A 21815-nucleotide genomic window follows, 5' to 3' on the forward strand; every position below is an offset into this window, starting at 1 on the left:
AAAAAACAAACAAACAAACAAACAAACAAACAAACAAAAAAAAACAGCTACACAAAATAAAACAATTAAAAAATTCAGTTCCTCGGGGCTGGAGAGATGGCTCAGCAGTTAAGAGCATTTGATGCTCTTGCAGAAAAGCCCAAGTTTGATTCCTAGCACCCACGTGGGGTGGGTGACACAATTGCTTAATTCTAGCTCCAGCGAGATCTGATGCCTCTGACCTCTGAGGACACTGGTATTCAATGAACATACCACACTTGTAAACACAATTAAAAATAAAATCAATTTTCCAATACAGTAATTTGGTTCCTAAATCACTGATTTTCATTAAAAAAAAAAAAAAAAAGTCATTAAGATACAAACACAAAGCAAGAAGTTTTATATAGTTAAAAAAAATTCAAATTCTACTTAAAGGCGGTTTTCAGTTATGTCCCAGGCCAGAAGCATCAGGAATGTGCTAGGATTTTCCCCTAAAGTCACAGCTCATGGACATTGAAGAAACTGAAAGCCAAAAACCTATTACTATCATTAGAAAAGAAAAACTCTTCTGAGCTGGGTGGTATTATAGGTCTACACTTGGGAATCTGTGAGCCAGCCTGGTCTACATAGAAAGTTCCAGGATAACCAGGGCTACATAGAGAAACCCTATCTCAAACAAGCAAAGTACTGTTCTAAGCCACAGCAATGACTGCAATCTGAAGGTAGGGAGGCTGCCAACCTGAACTACACAGCAAGCTCAAAGCTCCAAGGGTACACAGTAAGACCCTGTATCAAAGGAAAACACACCAACTGATGGAGGTGGCACCTATCTATATTCCTAGCACTTGAGAGTTGCAGGTAGGATGATCAGAGCTCAAGAATCATCTTAAGCTATACTACTTACTGTCTGGGGAGTGGTGTGTGTGTGTGTGTGTTACTGTCTGGGGAGTGGTGTGTGTGTGTGTGTGTGTGTGTGTGTGTGTAGAACCCAAATACAAGAAGATCTCAACCTCCACCAAAACAAAACAAAAACATAACCCGTGCTTGAGGAAAGATTAAACACAAAGTCAAAACAAACACAAAATCTCTTATCCAAAAATCTGTAATGATCAGAAAAAGAGCATTTCAACAAATCCTGATATGGTGAAATCAGAAGGTTCAAAATTAACTAATTAGTTAGGTCAAATATAACCAAATCACTTATTAGAGAGTAAGTTTTTGAAATGTTCTTACCCTGACATAGGGTGGCTGGAAATATAGAGACTTAGGAAGGGTTAAGATTAAACCAAAGGTGGCTTTCTGTAGGGAAGTATGAATGAAACAATGTTTTGGGAACTCTCTCTCAGTCTCCTTACTGAAGCCAGGGACTCAATGATAGATTGTAGCCACTGTTAAACAAACTAGATGCTGCAGTAAAGCCAGGAGGAAATTCTTACTCTTAACTAAGCATGCTAGGCTGTGTTTTCCTTTGCGCATCTCCCTAACTCACATTTGGAAACCTCTGTGAAGGTGTCCACACTTGCCCTGACAGTTCTTATGCTGCTCATCCAGTCTCTCCATTCACCCTGCAGCCCCAATCACTCCCAAGAACATCTAAGCCCCGCCACGCATCACTGCCAAGGTCAGGCAGAAGTAGCCGTTAAGAAGGAAACCCAAACTCACATGGTATTCTCAAACTCACATAGTATTCTCCTGCTGCCGACGGGGAGTTACAAAGAGCATGCGGGTGGGGCGGGCACTACTGGCATCTGGGTGGGCACTCCACGGTTTTGCATAGCTATGATCCAAGAAAACGAGGTCCAGTTCCCGCTCATGCACTGAAAGCTGGAAGAGTAGGGAGGTACCCATCCGCCGAGCTGAAGTCTGGAAGTCCCTCTCCCCACCCCGGTGGGCCATGTCAGTAGTCAGGCAGTCAAGTCAGGGTATGGATATCCGCATGCTAGTCACCTGCAGTGAAAAGGGGCTTGTCAATTCAAAAGCTTCCATTTCTCCCAACTTTCCCTATCAAAACATGCATTTATGCCCAGCATTGTATCTTGACTATGCATATCTTTGTGCCCTCCCACACCAGTACCAAACAGAACAGTGCCAGTGCCATACACAATTTTGTAACTGTAAAGTGAGAAGACTCCACAGTTCACAAAAACACCTTTCCTCTCCTTCTCTCCTTTCTCCACTCCTCCCTCTCCTTTTCCTGGGCTCACTCTCCATCTCTCTCTCCTACAGTCCTTCTGTTTCTCCTCCCTTTTTCCTTTCCCTTCCATGTCCTCCCCTACAACTTTGACTCCCCTTCCCCTTCCCCCTTAACCCTCCCACTTTCCCCCAGTCTCTGATAGGGTGGGTCTCTTGTGGACTAAGTGGGCCTCAAAGTTGCTATGGGGTAGGGTGACTTTGAACTCCTGCCTCCTGTGTCTACCTCCCATAGACTAGGATGCTATTGGGCATCACCATGTCCATTTTTCCTCTCTTTCCTTAGCCACTGGCAAGATGAAGCCCAGCACCTCAATCAGGAAGCATTTCACCTTCAATGACTTTGAAATCAGGTGTCCTCTGGGTAGAGGGATATTTGGGCATGTGTACCTGGCTCGGGTCAAGGAAAATCATTTCATCCTGGCCCTGAAGGTCCTTTTCAAGTCTGAGATAGGGAAGGAGGGACTGAAGCACCAACTTTGCAGAGAAGTGGAGATCCAGGAATACCTACAACACCCGAATATCCTTCGCCTGTACAACTACTTCTATGATGACACTCAGGTATACTTAATTCTGGAGTATGCTCCAGGAGATAATAGAGGAGTTGTCAGATGCCCAACCTACTGCCATGAGAACAGGGTGATTCAAAGGGACATCAAGCCAGAGAATCACCTCCTGGGACTCAGGGGTGAGGTGAAGGTTGCAGACTTCCGGTAGTCTGTGCATACCCCCTCTCTCAGAAGAAAAACGATGTGTGGGACTCTGGACTACTTGCCCCCGGAAATGATAGAGGGGAAAATGTACAATGAGATGGTTGATCTGTGGTGCATTGGGGTGTTCTGCTATGAGCTGCTGGTGGGGAAGCCACCTTTGAGAGCAGCACCTCCAGTGAGACATACAGCCGCATCCGCCAGGTGGATTTTAAGTTTCCTTCATCAGTGCTTGCAGGAACCCAGGACTTGATCTCCAAGCTTCTTGGGTACCATCCCTCAGAGCGGCTGAGCCTGCCCCAGGTCCTGAAGCACCCCTGGGTCAGGGAACACTCTGGAAGGATGCTGCCTCCCTATGTTCAGATGGCTTCCTGAGCCCTGTCTGTCTCTATTCCTATGTGTTTCCTCAGGAAACTCTGCAGGCTCCGTTTGTTACTGCATGTGGTGGCTTGCTTGTCTTCTCTTTTATGAAGTGATGGTAATTAAAACTGATTAATTTAGCATCAAAACACAAAAACAAAACCCACGACCTTTGCAAGTGCCAAGGCGTGGTGACACACGCCTTTAGTCACAGCACCCAGCACTGGGGAGGCAGAGCAGACGGATCTCTGGGAGTTCAAGGACAGCCTAGTCTACAGAGTAGGTTCCAGAACAGCCAGAGCAATATATCGAGATCCCGTCTCAAACAAAACAAAACAAAACAAAACAAAACAAAAAACTAAACTTGCTGGGCAATTTTCTTCCTGGGTGGTAAAGGTTTCTGCAAACCAGAGGGATTACAAACATTAATTCTTCAAAAGCTAAAGGTCCCTACTTTCCACCACCTAAAAGAGGACGTGCGCGGGGCTGGTCCGCTCGGGCGCCCCCCGGCACAACAGGCGGGCACCGCGGGCCTCCAGGGAGCTAAGTGCAGAGCAGGGCTCCAGGCTCCATCGCTTTGGGCTGAGGTCAAGGAGACTCTCCTAGGGTCACACTCCACCAAAGGTCTGCATCTACCGCCTGGTACACCGGAGTTTTGGGAAGAGAAAAAACAGAGCCCGCCCTCGGCCTGGCCAGGCCCTCAGGCCTCTACTCCTTCGCCCTCCCTCGGCGAGGCGCCCGGCAAACGGCCCGCTCCTCTGGGTTCCCGCCATGGAACCGCAAAACCTAAAAACGGCCCACGCGGGCGGTGGACCGAGGGCCCGGGCGACTTGGCCAAGGTCATCCCGAGTTCCCGGCGAGGAGGAGCCGCCCGGCCCCGCCTCCCCTTCCCGGGCCCTCCTCGGCCCCGCGCCTCGGCCGCCCCAGCGCCGTGTCTGCCTCCCGCGCCCCGCCCGGCCAACCCCGGCCCGGCCCGGCCCGGCCCGCGGCTCCAGCCCCCGGGGCCCCGCAGGCCCGCGGAGCCCCGAGGGCTTCTCCGAGGCCGCCGCCCGCAGCCTGGAACCCCACGGGCCGCCACCCGCGCCGGGGCAAACCCGCGTCTCACCCGCAGTGATCGGCCGCGCGCTCGCCCGAGCCGGACCCCAGTGCGCGTGCGCCTTACCGCCCGGTGCGGCGGGCTCTGAGGAAGACGCGGAAGTGGATCACCCTCCCGGAACCGCGCGGCGGCGATCGGCAAAGCCCGGAGCGGATCCGCGCCCGCGACCTCGCGGGCTCTGTAGGGGAGCGCCGAAAGCGCGCGCTACTCCCGTGGCAGAGACGTTCTCCCTCTGCGCTTTCTGCGGGAAAAGAGAGGGCAAAGAGCAAGATATTTCAGACCATCCCCAGCGGTCGGTTTTCCCGCCGTAGTCAGTTCCTCGTCCCCTTCGCTATTACAGAGTTGGGTTCCAAGTATCCCATGCAGTGTGTGGGCGGGGTTTATTTCAGCCCAGAGGGGAGACTTTGGGTTTTTTGTTTTTGGTTTTGGTTTTTTTTGTTTTGTTTTGTTTTGTTTTGAAACAGGGTTTCTCTGTATAGCCCTGGCTGTCCTGGAACTCACTCTGTAGACCAGGCTGGCCTCGAACTCAGAAATCTGCCTGCCTCTGCCTCCCAAATGCTGGGATTAAAGGCATGCACCACCACTGCCCGGCGAGACTTTTATTTATAATCCCAGCACGCAGGAGGCTGTGACAGGAGGATCGCGGTGAATTCCAGGACAACCTGGGCTACACCCTGTCTCAAAACCTCAAAACAAACCAGAGAGATGGGGAGAGCAGGAGAGGGAGGGAAAGAAAACTTTGCCGAATGTTGGGAGACAACTCTAGGGCTCTGCGGAGTTTCATGAGAAATTGGTACAGCTCTGACTAGGATGAGGTAGAGGACGGATGTAAGGTTCAATTTTTACCTGCCTGGCTCAGCAGATTCCAGCAAGCAAAGCTTCGACCTTTTTCTCATCTCGAAATGTGCTAATACCTAAACCCTGACTCACCAGGTTGCCAGGTGATTATTTCTGCCACCTGTCAAGAGCTCAGTTGATTTCTTGAAGGCAATTATGATGAGCGACCCCCACCTCCAGGCCTTAGAACTCAGTGTTGTTGGTTGCTTTTATTTACTCATTTATGGGAGGGGATGGTGAGACAGGGTCCCACCATCTCAGGCTAGACTCAAAGGAGCTAGCCAGCCAGGGAAGACCTTGAATTTTGTTGTTGGTTTGATTCGATTTTTGTTTTGTTTATTTGTTTATTTTTTGTTTGTTTGTTTGTTTGTTTGAGTTTCTCTGCGGAGCCCTGGCAGTCCTGGAACAAGCTCTGTAGGCCAGGCTAGCCTCAAATTGAGATCTGTCTTCCGCGCATGCCCACCACTTCCTGGTTACCCTTGAACTTCTGATTCTTCTGCCCCTTTTCCTCCTGAGTGTTGGGATTATAAACCTGCACCACCACGCCTAGCATAGAACATAGTGTTTTAAATGCTCAGTTGCCTTTCCATTAAGCTTGAATAAGGTAGAGGGTCGGGAAAATTCAGCTACGACAAGAGGTTTCTAAGTGTGCAAGGACTGAAAATTAATTCAAGGGGTGTTTCTGGCAGTTCATGACTTACATCCACAATGTCCCGCAGCCTTGGTTCTGAGCACACAACATGCACTTTCTCACGGCTCGCGCCATTTAGCTACGGCGCCAACAAATGCTTTCGGAAAACCCCTTGGCTCAGATTTTAGACGAATGTATGTTATCAATTGCACTGTTTTCGCTGTAGATGCAAAGTTTTCTGCTCTTACAGAAACCTGATAGTTTTATTACAAAAACAAAGGCTCTTAATATTTTCCTATCTCTCAGCATGTATCAAAGTAGCATTTCTTTGGATTGTGATAGAATGCCTGGTTTTAGAAATTGCATTTTGAATGGCTGACTTGGGTTTCGTAAAACAATCGTTAAATGAATTTTAGCTTGGGATCAGGACAGACTGTGCAATCATTTCTGAGACCACTTCTGCCATTTTTTAGCATGCCTTTATATGAAGTGGCTTCCTTAGCATTAATTATTATAAAATCAAACTACCCATCACCTCAGAGGCAAGAGGATCAGGAATTCAAGAACAGCCTCCTCTCTAAAGTGAGTTCAGAGTCAACCTGGGCTATGTAAAACCTTGTCCCCCGAATTAAAAAAAAAAAAAATCAAGCAAAGGAAAAAAAAAACCTTTGATTTGGGGCCACATGATTTGCATTTCCATTAGAAAGACCTCCCCTTGGGCTAGAGAGATGGCTCAGCTGTTAAGAGCACTGACTGCTCTTACAGCAGTCCTGAGTTCAATCCCCAGCAACCACATGGTGGCTCACAACCGGACAGTAGTGGCGCATGCCTTTAACCCCAGCACTTGGGAGGCAGAGACAGGTGAATTTCTGAGTTCGAGGCCATCCTGGTCTACAGAGTGAGTTCCAGGACAGCCAGGGTTACACAGAGAAACCCTGTCTCAAAAAAAAAAAACAAAACAAAAAAACAAAAAACAGAATCTGACTCCCTCTTCTGGTGTGTCTGAAGACAGCCACTGTGTACTCATACACATAATCTTAAATAAATCTTAAAAAAAAGAAAAAGAAAGAAAAGAAAGCCCCCCCCAGGCATTATTGACGTCCCTGTACATAAATTTTGATGGTCTCACTTCTTGTATTTTCTCATCTAAATTGCATGACTTTGCCAATAATTCATTCCAGACAGAAGAGAATTCTGTGCCTGACTTTTTTTTTTAAGATTTATTTATTATATGTAAGCACACCATGTGGTTGCTGGGATTTGAACTCTGGAACTTTGGAAGAGCAGACGGTGCTCTTAACCCACTAATCGACAGCCCCTGTGCCTGACTTTGAAGTCAAAAGGTCAGCAACAGAAGAAAAGGAAGGAGGAGTCCTCCAAGCCGGGACAACATTTGTCTGTGTGGGCCTTGGGCCTCTTGTCTTATTTACACTCCGTCACATGTCCTTCAACTCTTCCTGAGATTCTCTTTGGAACCAAGAACCTCTTATCTCTGTGATGTTCCTCTTGTTGCTAAGCTCCACCCACCCGGGGAACCTGGGACGCAGGAGCTCTGAGGAGCAAGAGGTGACCCTGTCTGTGCAGAGAAGGAGGAGATGGCACAAGTGTCCAGGATGCTGAGGGTTGTCGCGGAGTCCGCTTCGATTAACCCTCCCCTCTACCCCGCTCCCAAAGCCTGCCTGACTGTCTACTTCAGAGGTGAGACCCCACTTCAAAAGGCTACCTGTTAGGCACTGAAAGGTCAATTCTGCTACATAAATGATGTCCTGTGGGACACAATCAAGAGGTAGATTGTTTGTTTCAAAACCTGTTACCAAGCACCTAGCATCTTGGGAGTGAGAAAATCAAGTCCATTGAAACAAAGGCAGTGCTGATGGCCCTCCATATCTGTGGACCCTGTATCTGGGAACTTAGAGTCAAAAATATTTAAGGGCAGGCAAGATGGCTCATCATTCCTACACTCCATTGGCCAGAATGAATCATAGCCCCACATGGCTTTGAGACTCAGGGTACTATGTCCTAGGAAAGAAAGGAAAGTGAAAATAGAGTTACCTGCCGGGCAGTGGTGGCACACACCTTTGATCCCAGCACTTAGGAGGCAGAGGCAAGCGGATTTCTGAGTTTGAGGCCAGCCTGGTCTACAGAGTGAGGTCCAGGACAGCCAGGGCTACACAGAGAAACCCTGTCTCCACCCCCCCAAAAAAAAAGAAAGAGAGAAAGAAAAGAAAATAGAGTTATCTGCTACATATGTGTAGGGGGCCTAGGTCCAGTCCACGCATGCTCTTTTTTTTTTTTTTTTTTTTTTTTTGAGACAGAGTTTCTCTGTATAGCCCTGGCTGTCCTGGAACTCTGTAGACCAGGCTGGCCTCGAACTCAGAAATCCACCTGCCTCTGCCTCCCAAGTGCTGCGATTAAGAGCATGTGTGGGCCCGGCGGTGGTGGCACATGCTCTTTGGTTGGTGGTTCAATCTCTGTGAGCCCCATGGACCTAGGTTACTTTACTCTGTAGGTCTCCTTGTGGTCTCCTTGACCTGTTCTGCTCCCGTACTCCTTCCCCAGCTCTTTTACAACATTTCCCAAGCTCCTTCTAATGTTTGGCTGTAGGTCTCTGTGTCTGTTTCTATCAGCTTCTGGATGAAGCCTCTCAGAAGACAGTTGTGCTAGGCTCCTATATGCAAGTGTAGCAGAGTGCCATTAATAATGTCAGGGGTTGGCTCTCTCCCATGGCAAGGGTCTCAAGTTGGGCCAGGCATTGGTTAGCCATTCCCTCAATCTCTGCTCCACCTTTATCCCTGCACACCTTGTAGGAAGGACACATTTTTTTTGGTAGGATCAAAGCAGATGTGCTGCTTGATGGTTTTGTGGCAGATGTGCTGCTTGATCTTCATGTGGGTCCCCTAACAATTGAAGTGGGGGCTCTCTCTGACTCAGTTGCCTGCTTTTGGATTCCCATCCTCTAGCTGGGCTGCCTCATGGGGCCTCAGTGGAGAAGGATGCACTTAGTCCTGCTGCAACTTGATGTGCCAGGGCAGGGGGTACCCAAGGGAGGCTTTCCCTTTCCTGAGAAGAAGGAGAGGGGGTAATGGGGCAGGGGGCTTAATAGGGGAAGTGGTTTATGAGGATGGGACTGGGAGGAGAGAAGGGGGCAGCAATCAAGATGAAAAGTTAATCAATTAATTAATGAAAAAAAAGAAAAACATAGGGTTATCTATCACACAGGGTGATAAATTTGAAATACCTGAAAAAGAAACCATAGATGCCACGTTACAGCTGCCAACTGACTTGACTTCTAGGGTACTCCACCTCTCTTGACCCCATTCAAACCCAGACACCGAAATACTTCCCCCAACTCACACCAACCCCTTGGTGTCTTTGCAGATATGAAGAAAAGAACTCATGTAGAGGAAGGAAATGACCCCATATGGAATGAGGTAGACACACCGTGGCCATCCTGGAAGAGGAATGAACACTTCCAAGAGCAAAGGGGCAGGGACAGGCACTAGCCTGGTGCCAGAGGTCTTAGGGATCTCCAGGGAGTCTCACCTGAGTTTCTTAAGACTGAGGCAACTTAGCCTAGGTTAGCCTCTAATCTGAAAGGGCTGCAAAAGTCCACAGCTGTTTTTGATCTCTCTCTCTCTTGCCTCTGGGGACACAGCACAGCATGGTCCACCCACTAATCCATTGACACCATTTTGATGAATCCTGGAATCCTGAAGCAGAGACAAGGCTCTTTGTGCAGCATCCTCTCTTCTCTTGGTCACTCATATTGTCTCACCTGACAGTCACTCAACTCTTAACATGCCCAGAAAGCTTCAGGACAGGAACACACGTGGGATAGCCCACATGTGGAACAAGGTAGCCAGTGCAGTCTCCTTAGGAAAGTAGACACAACAGAAACTCCTGAGGTCCAGTCCAGCCCTAGACTTGCCCCCACTTCCTAGAAGGGTGGATGAGAAGGAGGAAGTAGGATGTTGGCCAGCATGGTGTCCCACACTCTTAATCCCAGCACTCCTGTGACTGACTGACTTAGGAAAACGTTGAGCTCCAGGCTAATAGCCTACCTAGTGAGTTCCAAGGCCAGCCAGGATACATAACAAGGCCCTGTCTCAAAACACCCAATTTCAAAATAAAAGAAAATAGCAACGGAAAATACTGATTTCTTTCTGCCCCTCACAGACCCTAATCTGGCACCTCTGGAATCAGCCACTGGAAAATGACTCCTTCCTGAAAGTCATACTTCAGGATTCAGGTCCTAGAAAGAAAGAAAGGTAAGGCAGAAAGAGGCGGTAGGAGACCAGCTCACTGACCAAAGCCGCAGCGGAGCAGCTGTTAACACATTTCTAACCCATGACTAACTCAGATGAAGGGACAGCACCCCTGCCACACAGCCAAGGAAAACTGGAGGCTGGTATTAAAGGAGAACCAAGAGATGAAGATGGCCTAGAGTGCACACTTGGGTACCAGCAGCAGCTCTGTCTTGAAGCCACAGTTCTTGAATGTCGGCCTAATCCTAACCTCTGGTCAAAGCCCAATTCTCTCGTATCCAACCCAGACTAGCATCCCCTTAGGAGTGAATCCACGGCACACTGTGGGCCTTTTCCAACACATAGAATAGATTGGTCCATCTTGGCCAGGTGCCTACCATCCTTGATCCAATGATGTAGTTTTCTTGGGATTTCCCAAGCAGCTTCCCACAGAGCATGGAGAGACCCTATCCCCACCCGTCTCTGGTGGATGCTCTGCTCACCTGGATTCTTCAAGCTGTGGGGAGAAATCACCCACAGAACACAGCCTGGGACACATGAGGAGCCCTCTACCCTGCCTGGGAACCTCACACCTACCTCTTGCCTCCCCCAGGTTCATTGGCCTGGCCACTGTACCGCTCAAGCAGCTGGCGCAAAGACCAAAGGAAGTCTTGTTTGTGAGGAAGCTGGTCCTGCTCAACCATTCCATGAAGCCCACTGATGTGAGTCAGGCACCAGGCAGCTAGGCATGAGGAACATGGGCTGCTGGTGTAGCTGAACTTCTCACTCCAGGAGCACCCAAGTGCTCCACCACAAAGGAGTCCTTTGCACCCTGGGAGGGTCCGTCACACTGCTGTTGTTGTCATCATCATCGTCTGCTCCCCCTCACACCATCCATCTCCCATCCACTCTTCCTTCACCCCAGGAGTCAGTCCCTGTGCTAGACATTGGGATTCCAGACTGAATGCTGGCAGGCAGGGAGGAAGGGGAAAGCTTTCTGAGAGAGAGAAGGGAAGACTTCGGTGGGCCCCCCAACAAGCTCACCCAAGAGACTGGTTTAAATTCATATTTGGCTTTTCCTGGTTGGACCTATGAGATAAAAACCTAATTACCTGAGTTCAACCCAAGGCCCCACCTGGAGGCAGGAGGATACCGACTCCTACAAGCTATCCTCTGGCCTGCACACTTGTACTTTGACACAGACATGCCTCCCTCACCTTACACAACATAAATAAGTAGAAGTTAGGTCATCTGTCTTCTCACTGTTTATCAAATCCCGGCCACCAGGGGCTGACAGTCACTGTTTGGCTCCTTGGTTAGTTATTAGACATGGCAGACTGACTTCCTAGAGTCTAGCATAGGGCAGGCTGGCTTCCTGGGCTGCTTTCTGTAGATAACAGATTGGTCTTCTGGACTCGTGGCCACAGCGAGGATCCTGTTATATGTCGTGTGGTTACCACTCATGTACGTATCCAGTCTCTCAGAAGGACATGAGTTTGTTATGGAGAGGCAGGTTCCCCTGCAGAAGGGCATGGAGAGAAGACAGGTTCAGGGAGGGCAGGCTGCCTGTGCTATTAGTACAAGGTAGAGGTGTAGACCAAGCAGGAGCCAGAGGCAAGGGGCCGTGTGGTGTGTACTGCTAAGACTTGTTCCTAACCATTTAAACAAGTAGTGGGTAGTCAGTGGGCAGTCCTGAGGAATAGTCTGTGGGTGGGAGGGTGGGTGAGGAGTGTTTGAAGGAAGGATGTCAGTTAAGAGGTCCTGATAGGCTGGGCGTTGGTGGCACATGTCTTTAATCCCAGCACTTGGGAGGCAGAGGCAGGCGGATTTCTGAGTTCGAGGCTAGCCTAGTCTACAGGACAGCCAGGGCTACTCAGAGAAACCCTGTCTCAAAAAACCAAACCAAAAAAGAAGAAGAAGAAGAGGGGGTAATGGGAAAGGGGGCTTAATGAATTTCTTTTTCAGGTATTTTAAATTTATCACCCTGTGTGATAGATAATCCTATTTTTTTCTTTTTTTATTAGTTAATTCACTTTTCATCTTGATTGCAGCCCCGTCCTCTCCTCCCAGTCCCATCCTTATAAACCACTTCCCCCATTAAGCTCCCTTTCCCCATTACCCCCTCCCCTTCTCCTCAGGGTTTCTCTGTGTAGCCCTGGCTGTCCTGGAAACAAAAAACAAAACAAACAAACAAAAAAGAGGTACTGATAGTAGTTTTCCTAGATCAGGAGAGATTAAAATTGTCGTGGGTGGACACCCTAGTTAGCACCATGGTTCAGGACTGGTCCTGAGTCACCTTTTCCTCTTCTCAGTAGCCTCTTGGGTCTTCTGTCATTGATATCATTATAATTCAGTTACCTTCCAAGCCCCCTTCATTGTAACCCATTACTATATCTTCACCAGTCTATGGCTGCAAAGACAGACAGACACACACACACACACACACACACACACACACACACACACAGTATATAGCCCTGTCCCATGGAGGAGGGCATCATGAGCCCAGCCAGACTAGAAAGGCTAGTGCTATACCTTAAGGGTTTCAAGATCTTGCTTCCAAGTCCCTGCCTTTGCTTTGCAGTGTACTGTCACCCTGCAGGTGGCCCAAATATACGACCAGGATACTAAGAGAACAGGTATGTCTTTTCTAGAGCATTCCCAAGAATATCTGAATGGGCCCTTTGGGACCTTTAAGACACAATTCTTAAGGGCTACCAAAAGACTATGAGCAGGATCCCTGGAAGTCTTATGGACCTAATGGTCAGATCATCATCCATCTAGCTAATGCCGCTGTTCTAGTTTGATTTCTATTTCTACAATAAACACTATGACCAAAAGCAAGTTGAGGAAGAAAAGGTTCATTTCAACAGTCCACCATAAAGAGAAGTCAGGACAGGAGCTCAAGTTGGGAACCTAGAGACAGAAACTGAAGCACAGACCTGGCTCTCCATGATTGCTCACTAGTTTTCTTATACTGCCCAAGGGTGAACCCAACGAAGTGGGCTGGGCCCTCCTACAGCAATTGTTAAGGAAAAACCCCCATACACTTGCTTACAGGCAATCAGATGGGGAAATCTCTCTTCCCAGATGACTCTAGGTTTGGGTTAAGTTGACCAAAACTAGCCAGCACAGCCTCTCATCTCTCCATCTCTAGTTCTCATTTCTGGATGTAAGACTTCTCTTAACAGGGCCAGAAAGACATAAGGACAGCCATTTCCAAGAGTCCCCATGTATGAAGAGAAGGGTCCAACGATCCCTTTCTGTTGAGAATGAGGGGCCCATGAGCTTGTTCAGGGAGAGACGTGTTCTATCACAGTCAGGTTTTTAGTCAGGAGTAGGTCATGGAGGACAGAGTGATTGAAAGGGGGAAAGGCTTAAAAGCCTTCTAAACTGTCCACCCTGGACTTTTTCCTTAGGCAATCAGGAGCTCCTAAGCTCAACGGCAAATGAGACAACCCAGAAGAAACTAATGGTCTCTGGCTTCCCCATGCCCAGGACTCTGGCTTCCAAGCCTCAACACTTTCAGGTAAGAGACTAGAAAGGAGAGCTAAAGGGATGGCTCAGAGGTTAAGAGCACTGACTGTTCTTCCAGAGGTCCTGAGTTCAATTCTCAGCAACCACATGGTGGTTTACAACCATCTGTAATGGGATCTGATGCCCTCTTCAGGTGTGTCTGAAGACAGCAACAGTGTGAACTCAACGAAATAAAATAAGTAAATCTGAGTGAGAGAGAGGGGGAGGGGAGGCAGAGGGAAAGGGAGAGAGAGGGAGAGAAAGAGAGGGAGAGAGAAGGAGAGAAAGAGAGGGAGAGGGAGAGAGAGAGAGAGAGAGAGAGAGAGAGAGAGAGAGAGAGAGAGAGAGAGAGAGAGAGAGACTAGAAAGTCCATGTGGCCACAGGGGTTTGGGTCCTTATGGTAATTGACTAGACCCTTGATAACCCAAGCCTGCTCCTTAACATTCAGCTCTTTCCAGCCTTCTCCCATAGGATCTCTCTATCTGGAGTATCTGGGGTGTTGTTTCCTTGAAAGGTTTGCTTTTGAGAGAGGAGTCCCCCTTGGAGGAGGGAAATCTACACTGCCATGATCAGATCTGTTGGGTGTCCCCTTTGTAGGTTCGGGTTAAGGTTTTTGAAGCCCGACAGCTCCTGGGCAACAACATCAAACCTGTAGTGAAGATAAACATCGCAGGCCAGCAGCATCTCACTCGGATCAAGATGGGAAACAATCCTTTCTTCAATGAGGTAGGCTGAAAAAGCCACGCAGGGCAGGGGAGCCAGCCAGCCAGGAGCTAGGCATCCCCTGGAAGCAGCCAACCAGGAGCTGGGCATTCCCCGGAAGCAGCTAGCAAGCTTGCTTCCTAAGTGGACTGTCTGTAAGCTACAAGCATTTATCAAACACCTACTACACACCACGTACTATGCTCAGTGTTGTACAAATAGGATGGGTTAATTCCGAGAATTCTGCTAGTGGTCTGATGGCAACACAGCACATGAATCCACAAACAATTCCAGGGGAGGGCAGACAGGTCTGGGGAGCACTGTTAGTGGGGCTGTGGAAAGCAACCCCAGTTCATATACATCTCTTCACTGCTGAGCCCCAATAGCATGGTGTCAGGGACACAGAAGGTGCTAGGGTGAATGCTTGTGAGATTAGTTGGTAAATAGATGAATGAAGACGGAAGCCACAGGACCAGGTCCTGGGACAGTAGAGAGGGCCTAGGAAAGGCTACAAAAACTATAAAGAAAGAATTTACCAGAAGATAGAAAGGACAAAGAGAGAGAATTCAAAGACTTGGGAGTAAGAAACAGGTTTGATTTTTTTTTTTTTTATGCCAAACTGTAGCTGAAGTGTGTGTCTGGGAGTACGCAGTGCAGATTAGGGTCCCACCATAGATAGCGACTGACAGCCATGGAGGACTTAAGTCCAAGAGTGACGAGGGAAAGGAGGTTCTAGCTGACAAAGAGAGAAGGGTGGAGCAGACTGGTGGGGCAATCCAGAAGGAGCACAAGGCTCAAATAGCTACCCTGGTGCAGTAAGCTGGTTTTGAACGGCTAGGTTCTTTAGAGATGCCTTGGGCAGAACACCCCCTGGGAGCCTAGGAGTCCTCTGGTTCTGGGGAGTCTGGGGGTGATCAAAGGAGAGAGTCACTGAAGTGGGCATGTAGTGAGGGAGAGGGGAGAAGCTGGCGGTAGAGGAAGCGTATTATCCCAAAGCTGTAAGTGTACTAGGTCCTTGGATAAAATAGTGGAAGAAACTGTCTATCCTGCCTCCATTCTCTCTGCTCCAGATATTCTTCCAGAATTTCCATGAGGTTCCCGTAAAGTTCTTTGAGGAGAACATCTCAATAGAGGTAAGGGGTCAAACTGGTCCCCAGCTAATCGGGACCATTTTCTTGTCCTCAGTATCAGAGAACACTCTTGAGTTGGAGTCACTTGTCTGCCTGACTCCAAGGCAGCATCTCCAACACTTTCATTTCCCTTTGTGGTCCAAACACCTCATCCAACCAGTGATATTAGAGATTGCCAACTGGCGGGGCCCAAGCTGCATGCTTGGGTGAACAGGGAAGCCAAATTCTCTTATCACCAGAGTGACATACCCCATCCCCCAACAAGAGGGAGCCAGTGACAATGGTGACTCTATATTCATCCAGTACCTTCTGGGTAGGTGTCCAGCACAGGGCAGAGGGGGGAGTCCCCCCCCAAAAGGCCATTTTCGTGTTCTTGGGCACATAACACAGTGGAAACAACCAGAACAATATGTACTAAAAAGAGCCGATTGCAACAGCTTACTTTGGGGCAAGTGAATTGATCTCTCTGATCAATATCCTCATCAATGAGGTTAAATTTAAAAATATGAACCTCACAAGGTTCCTCTGAGAACTACCTAGGAAAAATTACGTGCATTCCATTAGGAAACTCAGTGAGGTGGGTGTGGCCTAACGCCTGGGACGCTCGAGCTCCAGAGGTGAGGCAGAAGTGTCAGGAGCCCAAGGTCAGTATTGGCTACACAGTGAGTTCGAGGCCAGCATCAGCTACATGACACTCCGACCCTCAGTTATATCCTTGCTATTGGCATTGTGAATAATAAGATCTTTCTGGAAACTCCCTGCAGGTGGTGGACTCTGCGGCATCAAGATCTAAAGCAGAGATTGGGAGATTCCAAGTGAGCCCTGATGAAGGAGGTGGCTGGGAAAACTTCTGGGCTTCAGGATCCTGGCCAGGGAAAAGGACTTGGCATTTCACACAGATCCACATGTGGATCTCAGCTGTAGGATACTGACAGCAACAGCAACTGTCCTAACACTGTACGCAGCCTGTCAGGTTCAGATAAGGATCGGTACCCACTGTCCTGTACTGTAGACACTGGACAAGTCTCGGCTTCCATTCCCGGGCCCAAGGAGGTCACCCTGGGTGCTGAAGAACTCCAGAAAGAGATTGGTGCCTTTGAGGACATAGTGGGCGTGGGGTGGGGGGAAAGTATTCTGTGACATAGTCCAAACTGTCCAAGAACTCACTATGTAGTTCAGGCTGGCCTCAAACTCATGGCCATCCTCCTGCCTCAGCTTCCCAATTGCTGCAATGACAGACATGAGCCACCATGCTCAACTTAGTATTTGTATTTAATTTTAATGTTTTTATTTTATTTTATTTTATTTATTTATTTATTTTGGTTTTTCGAGGCAGGGTTTCTCTGTGTAGCCCTGGCTGTCCTGGAACTCACTCTGTAGACCAGGCTGGCCTTGAACTCAGAAATCCGCCTGCCTCTGCCTCCCAAGTGCTGGGATTAAAGGCGTGCGCCACCACTGCCCAATGTTTTTATTTTTAAAGATGAAAGGTTTTATTTATTTTCATTTTGTGTGTGTGTGTGTGTGTGTGTGTGTGTGTGTGTGTGTGTTTGTGCTTGCATGCACCTAGATTTTATATAGGCTGTAAGGATTAAACTGGGGCCCTTGTTTGTTTAGTAAGTACTTACCAACTAAGCCATCTCTCAAGTCCCCAGAATTTTTATTTTTATGTTATTTATTATTTCTGTGTGTGTGTGTGTGTGTGTGTGTGTGTGCATGCATGCATGCATTGCTACAAAATAAAAGTCATGGTGCATGTGTGAGGTAAGATGACAATTTTTTGGAGGTTGGTTCTTTCTATCATTAGGTCAGGAGATGAAACTCAGGATCCAGGTTCACACAGCAAGACTTTGACATGCTGAGCTATCTTGCCAGTCCAGTGTTTCTATTTTTACATCTAGATGATGTGTATCCATGACCAAAAATCACAAGTTTCTGTTTCGATGAAGTCTAAGACTGGGGATGTAGCTCAGAAATAAAGGACTTGCTTGGCATGTACAGTGTCCTGGTTCAGTCTCCCACGATAGGAGAAGGGCAGAGGGGAAAAGCCAGTTTAGTAAAGTTCAGTGTATCTGAGTTTTTGTGGGTTGTACACTGTGTGTATGTGTCTGTGTGTGTATGTGGTGTGTGTGCATGTATATGTATATGTATATGTATGTGTATGTGTGTCTCTGTGTATCTGTGTGTGTTGGTGTGTATGTAGTTTGTATGTGTGTGTGTGCATGTATGTGTGTCTCTGTGTGTTTGTATGTGTATCTGTGTGTGTGCATGTATATGCATGTGTATTTGTGTGTGTGTATGTCTGTGTGTATGTGTGCGTGTATCTGTGTGTGTGTGGTGTGTATCTGTGTGTGTGTGTGTGTGTGTGTGTGTGTGTGTGTGTGTGTATTGCTAGGGATTGAACCCAGTGCCTTGTATAAGTGTATAAGCTGGGAAAGTGCTCTAATCTAGGTTATACTTTTTGTTTTTATGTTTTGGTTTGTGTGTGTGTGTGTGTGTGTGTGTGTGTGTGTGTGTGTGTATAAGAAGCTTTTGCTTATCTAATACAAGCCAGTGAGTTTGAAAGGAGGCTTATTACGCAGTCTTGCTATGGATCTGTGGAACCTGGCACTGGTCTATTCACACTGTTGCCTCTCCTGTAGCATCTTCCTCAGGCCTAGGTTAATGCCCCTCCCAGGAGGAAAAAGGGAAGCCACCTATAGCCTCTCTGCCAGAGATCACTGGATCGTCCTCATCCCTAGCATAGAGCTTCCCTTCCTTACCCAGGGGCAGGGAAGAGTTAAATGTATATTCTAGGTATTTCCAGCACAGGCTTCCTAGATGACTAGCTGTTAAGCCTTCGGGACATCTTTCAAAATCAGTAGCATCCTCTATATCGGGGACAATGGTCCTTCCATTGTTTTCTACAGAGTTCAGACTAAATGGACACTTAAGCACTGCTCTAGTGTGGCCACTGGGTTAGGTGTTATTGCAAATCTTGGTTTTGGCTTGTGCTTCACAAGTTTCCCTTGCTAGACCAGGTACCAGTCATATTCAGCATAGAATGAGAAAGGGCTTATTTTGGCTCCCTGTTGTAGATGTTAATCCCGTTTCTTTGGGCCTGTGGTGGCACATATATTTAAAAAGTGCAGCTAAGCAAAGGAAAGACAGAGAAGAATAGGTTTTCCCAAACCTCCTTCAAAATGATGCTGACCAGAGACCCACAGCCCTCCCTCTTGGCACCAGCTTCTAAAGGCTCTACCATCCCCACATGGCCAGATTGGGGACCAAGCCTTTACTGCATGGTGCTTTGGGGGGGGGGGCATTTAAGATACAAGCTTACTGGGCATGGTAGCCAATGCCTTTAATCCCAGAACTAGGAGGTGGATCTCTTGTGAGTTCAAAGCCAGCCTGGTCAATGTTGTATGATCCATGACAGGCAGAGTGGTACAGTGAAAACCTGTCTGAAAACAAAAACAAGAACAAAAACCAAGCTAGAGCTAATCTGTGTTTTACTCTCATCTTTTTCAGACAGACATTGGGTTTATCTACCATTCCCCAGGTAGGTGACAGATAATGCAAACATTTGAGCCTTCTGAGAAAAAGTAGGCCAAGAGTTAAAATCCCTCAGAATCCCCAGAAAATAGGGAGAAGGTATCACAAAGTATTTGTCTGCTTGAAAATATTTACTTACTTTATGGTCTGTTTTATCATGACTTGTACTAATAGCATCTATCTCTGAAAAGTTCAGCACATTGGGGGAGGAGAAGTCAAATGCTCAATTTGTATTGAACACATAAGTTATATTTCTAATTTGTAAAGCCAATAACAGCTTTGTTGGTTTTCTTGAAACTGGATCTTACTATGTAGCCAAGGCTAGCCTGGAACTCATGAACCAGACTCCAAGTCCTGGAATCATGCACATATGCCCCATACCATGCTCTTTTAAACATTATTTTGATAGATAGATAGATAGATAGATAGATAGATAGATAGATAGATAGATAGATAGATAGATAAGCTAATTAAATGTGTTCTTTGACGTTTTTACACACACATACAAAATGCTTGCTGAGTATTTTCTCAACCCAACCTTCTTATCTCTCTCCCACCCCTTTCTACCCTTATTCCTCACTGTCTTAGTTAGGGTTTCTATTGCTTCAATGAAACACTATGACCAAAAAAGCAAGTTGGGGAGGAAAGGGTTTCTTTGGTTTATAGTTCCACATCACTGTTTGTTATTCAAGGAAGTCAGGACAGGAACTCACACAGGGCAGGAACCTGGAGGCAGGAGCTGATGCAGAGGCCATGGAGGGGTGCTGCTTACTGGCTTGCTCACCCTGCTTTCTTATAGAACCCAGGACCACCAGCCCAGGGATGCCACCACTCACAATAGGCTTGGCCCTTCCCCACTAATCACTAACAAAAAACACCTTATAGCTGGATCTCATGGAGGCATTTCCTTAACTGAAGTTCCTTCCTCTCTGATGACTCTAGCTTGTGTCTAACGGAAACAAAATCAGCCAGCTAGTACATGTCCCTATAAATATTTCTCATATTTACATATTTATTTTATTTTGTGATCCACTGAGTTTAACCAGGGCCATCTGTGTGACCATGGGTTTAGAGTTACCCTTTGGAGCCTGGTAGGCTCAATGGTGGATGCTCAACTAAAGGCAGTGACTCCACATGTTCTAAAGTTATCAACAGCCAGTAGTTCAGCAATGATAGACAGGGAGCCATGAGCTTCTCCTCCATCTGTGACTGTTACAAGAGCCAGCCTTCCATGGGCTCAGAGCTGATAACCACCACTGCTGTGAGTTCATGATCATAATCATTGCATTGTGCCCGGTAGATGGCGGTTCTCAGCCCACCTTCTTATCCACGGTCCCTTCCTGCCTGTCTTCCACAAGGTCTTTTAGCCTTTCGAGAGAACATGAGAGGAGTGGGATATCTTGTTTAAGGCTGAGCCCTCTCTGACATTTTGGTTTTGTTTTTTTGTTTGTTTGTTTGTTTTGAACTCACTCTGTAGACCAGGCTGGCCTTGAACTCAGAAATCCACCTGCCTCTGCCTCCCAAGTGCTGGGATTAAAGGCGTGAGCCACCACCGCCCGGCTTTGGTTTTGTTTTTTGAGATAAGATCTCATATATACCTAGACTGGGCTCACACTTGCTATCATCTATTTGTATTGAGAACATTTGATATCTTCGCTATCATTTTGAAACACACAATTATTGTCACCCACCATTACTTTGCTGTAGAGATCCCATCCCTTCCTATCCCGCTGCTACCTCCTGTGCCCACTAACATCCTTCCTCTGCTCTCCTGCAACCCATCCATCCCAGCTCTGGTACCCACTAGTCTACGAGAGACTGAGACTGTAAGTGGGGAATTCTACTGTGATCCTGCCATAACATACATTCCAGGTTGACACTGGATCTGTGGGTGGAGAGCTGTTTGCCTCCATATGTCTGGCATCGGGCCAGGGTGGAAAGAGGCTCCTCCCTTCCCAGAGGCACTAGCAGCCTTGTGAGGGAACCATCCTTGGGTAGTAGTAGAGGGAACTTTTGTTCTTCTCTACCATTGGATGAGAGCCGGTGCCTGTGAGACATTACCTGCCCTGTTTTCCCTGGAAACAAAAGCTGTTCAAGAAAAGAGAGGTGGGGAGAGCCAGACAAACAGACTGGAGGGTCTCACATTGGCTTTACCTCCCCAGGTCACACACTCCTAAGGAAATGGCTAGGCCTCTGCCAGCGAAATCAGACCACCAGCGGAGTTAGAGGCTACTTAAAAGTCACCATCTGTGCCCTCGGTGTGGGGGATCAGGCGCTGGTGAGGCTGCCACCCTCTTCCCAATCCCCAGTAATAGATCTTATGTGGCTGCCTTCCTGGGGACACCTGAGCCTTCCAAGTGGCCATTGGCCTACACCACCTTTGTTTGGTGCACCATAAAGGGTTGTTGGCTCTCCCTGCATCACATGGAAAGTCGGGAAAGTCAATAGAGGGTGAACTTGGCTATGCTCTCCCTGCCTCTGAGCCTGACCCCATCCACTTCTCTGGCATCTGCAGGTAGATCAAAAGCTGCCCTATGATCGTGACAGCCAAGTCCAGATCTTCAAGTCAAAAGAAGTTCCAGTCCGCCTGGCTTATTTACAGTTCTTCATCTACTGCGCAGAGGACCTCCATTTCAGTTAGAGCCTGTGGGAAGGGAGGAGGAACTCCATGTTTCCCTGTGACAGGCTCCTCAGATCCAGACCAGATTTCTTCTCCTCCTCTCCTTCTTCTTCTTCTCCTTCTTCTTCTTCTTCTTCTTCTTCTTCTTCTTCTTCTTCTTCTTCTTCTTCTTCTTCTTCTTCTTCTTCTCCTCCTCCTTCTCCTTCTCCTTCTCCTTCTTTAATATCAACTTAAGATTTGGAATGGGGGATAGGTTACACTGAAATTC

General features: G+C 47.7%; 2 protein-coding genes and 1 pseudogene across 17 annotated transcripts in view; 2 read left to right on the forward strand and 1 right to left on the reverse strand.

Moving 5' to 3' along the window:
- The window catches only part of Kansl3 (KAT8 regulatory NSL complex subunit 3), a 35907-nt gene extending 31444 nt beyond the window's left edge, over positions 1 to 4463 (reverse strand). For 2 of the 10 annotated variants that reach the window (XM_031367163.1, XM_031367158.1), the window contains exons 1-2: positions 4345 to 4463; positions 1661 to 1926 (exon numbers count right to left, since the gene is read on the reverse strand). In XM_031367163.1, coding sequence (XP_031223023.1) covers positions 1661 to 1875 — 215 coding nt within the window. In that variant the 5' untranslated portion in view covers positions 1876 to 1926; positions 4345 to 4463. Of the gene's footprint in view, positions 1 to 1641; positions 1927 to 2559; positions 2818 to 2841; positions 2950 to 3037; positions 3251 to 4344 lie in introns of those variants that run through there. The other 8 variants (XM_031367162.1, XM_031367156.1, XM_031367161.1 and 5 more) reach the window with 7 other exon arrangements.
- LOC116088296 lies at positions 2416 to 3254 on the forward strand (annotated as a pseudogene).
- A 2820-nt stretch (positions 4464 to 7283) lies between the features above and the next one.
- Positions 7284 to 21815, forward strand: part of Fer1l5 (fer-1 like family member 5) — a 58318-nt gene continuing 43786 nt past the window's right edge. For 6 of the 7 annotated variants that reach the window (XR_004117853.1, XM_031367173.1, XM_031367167.1 and 3 more), the window contains exons 1-12: positions 7284 to 7501; positions 9182 to 9234; positions 9980 to 10071; positions 10661 to 10769; positions 12632 to 12686; positions 13467 to 13576; positions 14162 to 14290; positions 15337 to 15399; positions 16161 to 16211; positions 18904 to 18934; positions 21090 to 21205; positions 21443 to 21563. Coding sequence is in view for 6 of the 7 variants with exons in the window: in XM_031367173.1 (XP_031223033.1) it covers positions 7399 to 7501; positions 9182 to 9234; positions 9980 to 10071; positions 10661 to 10769; positions 12632 to 12686; positions 13467 to 13576; positions 14162 to 14290; positions 15337 to 15399; positions 16161 to 16211; positions 18904 to 18934; positions 21090 to 21205; positions 21443 to 21563 (1033 nt within the window). In the remaining variant the exon portion in view is untranslated. Of the gene's footprint in view, positions 7502 to 9181; positions 9235 to 9979; positions 10072 to 10660; positions 10770 to 12631; positions 12687 to 13466; positions 13577 to 14161; positions 14291 to 15336; positions 15400 to 16160; positions 16212 to 18903; positions 18935 to 21082; positions 21206 to 21442; positions 21564 to 21815 lie in introns of all 7 variants that reach the window. The other variant, XM_031367168.1, reaches the window with a different exon arrangement.

This window comes from Mastomys coucha, unplaced genomic scaffold, assembly GCF_008632895.1.
Source record: "Mastomys coucha isolate ucsf_1 unplaced genomic scaffold, UCSF_Mcou_1 pScaffold14, whole genome shotgun sequence".
NCBI lineage: Eukaryota > Metazoa > Chordata > Mammalia > Rodentia > Muridae > Mastomys > Mastomys coucha.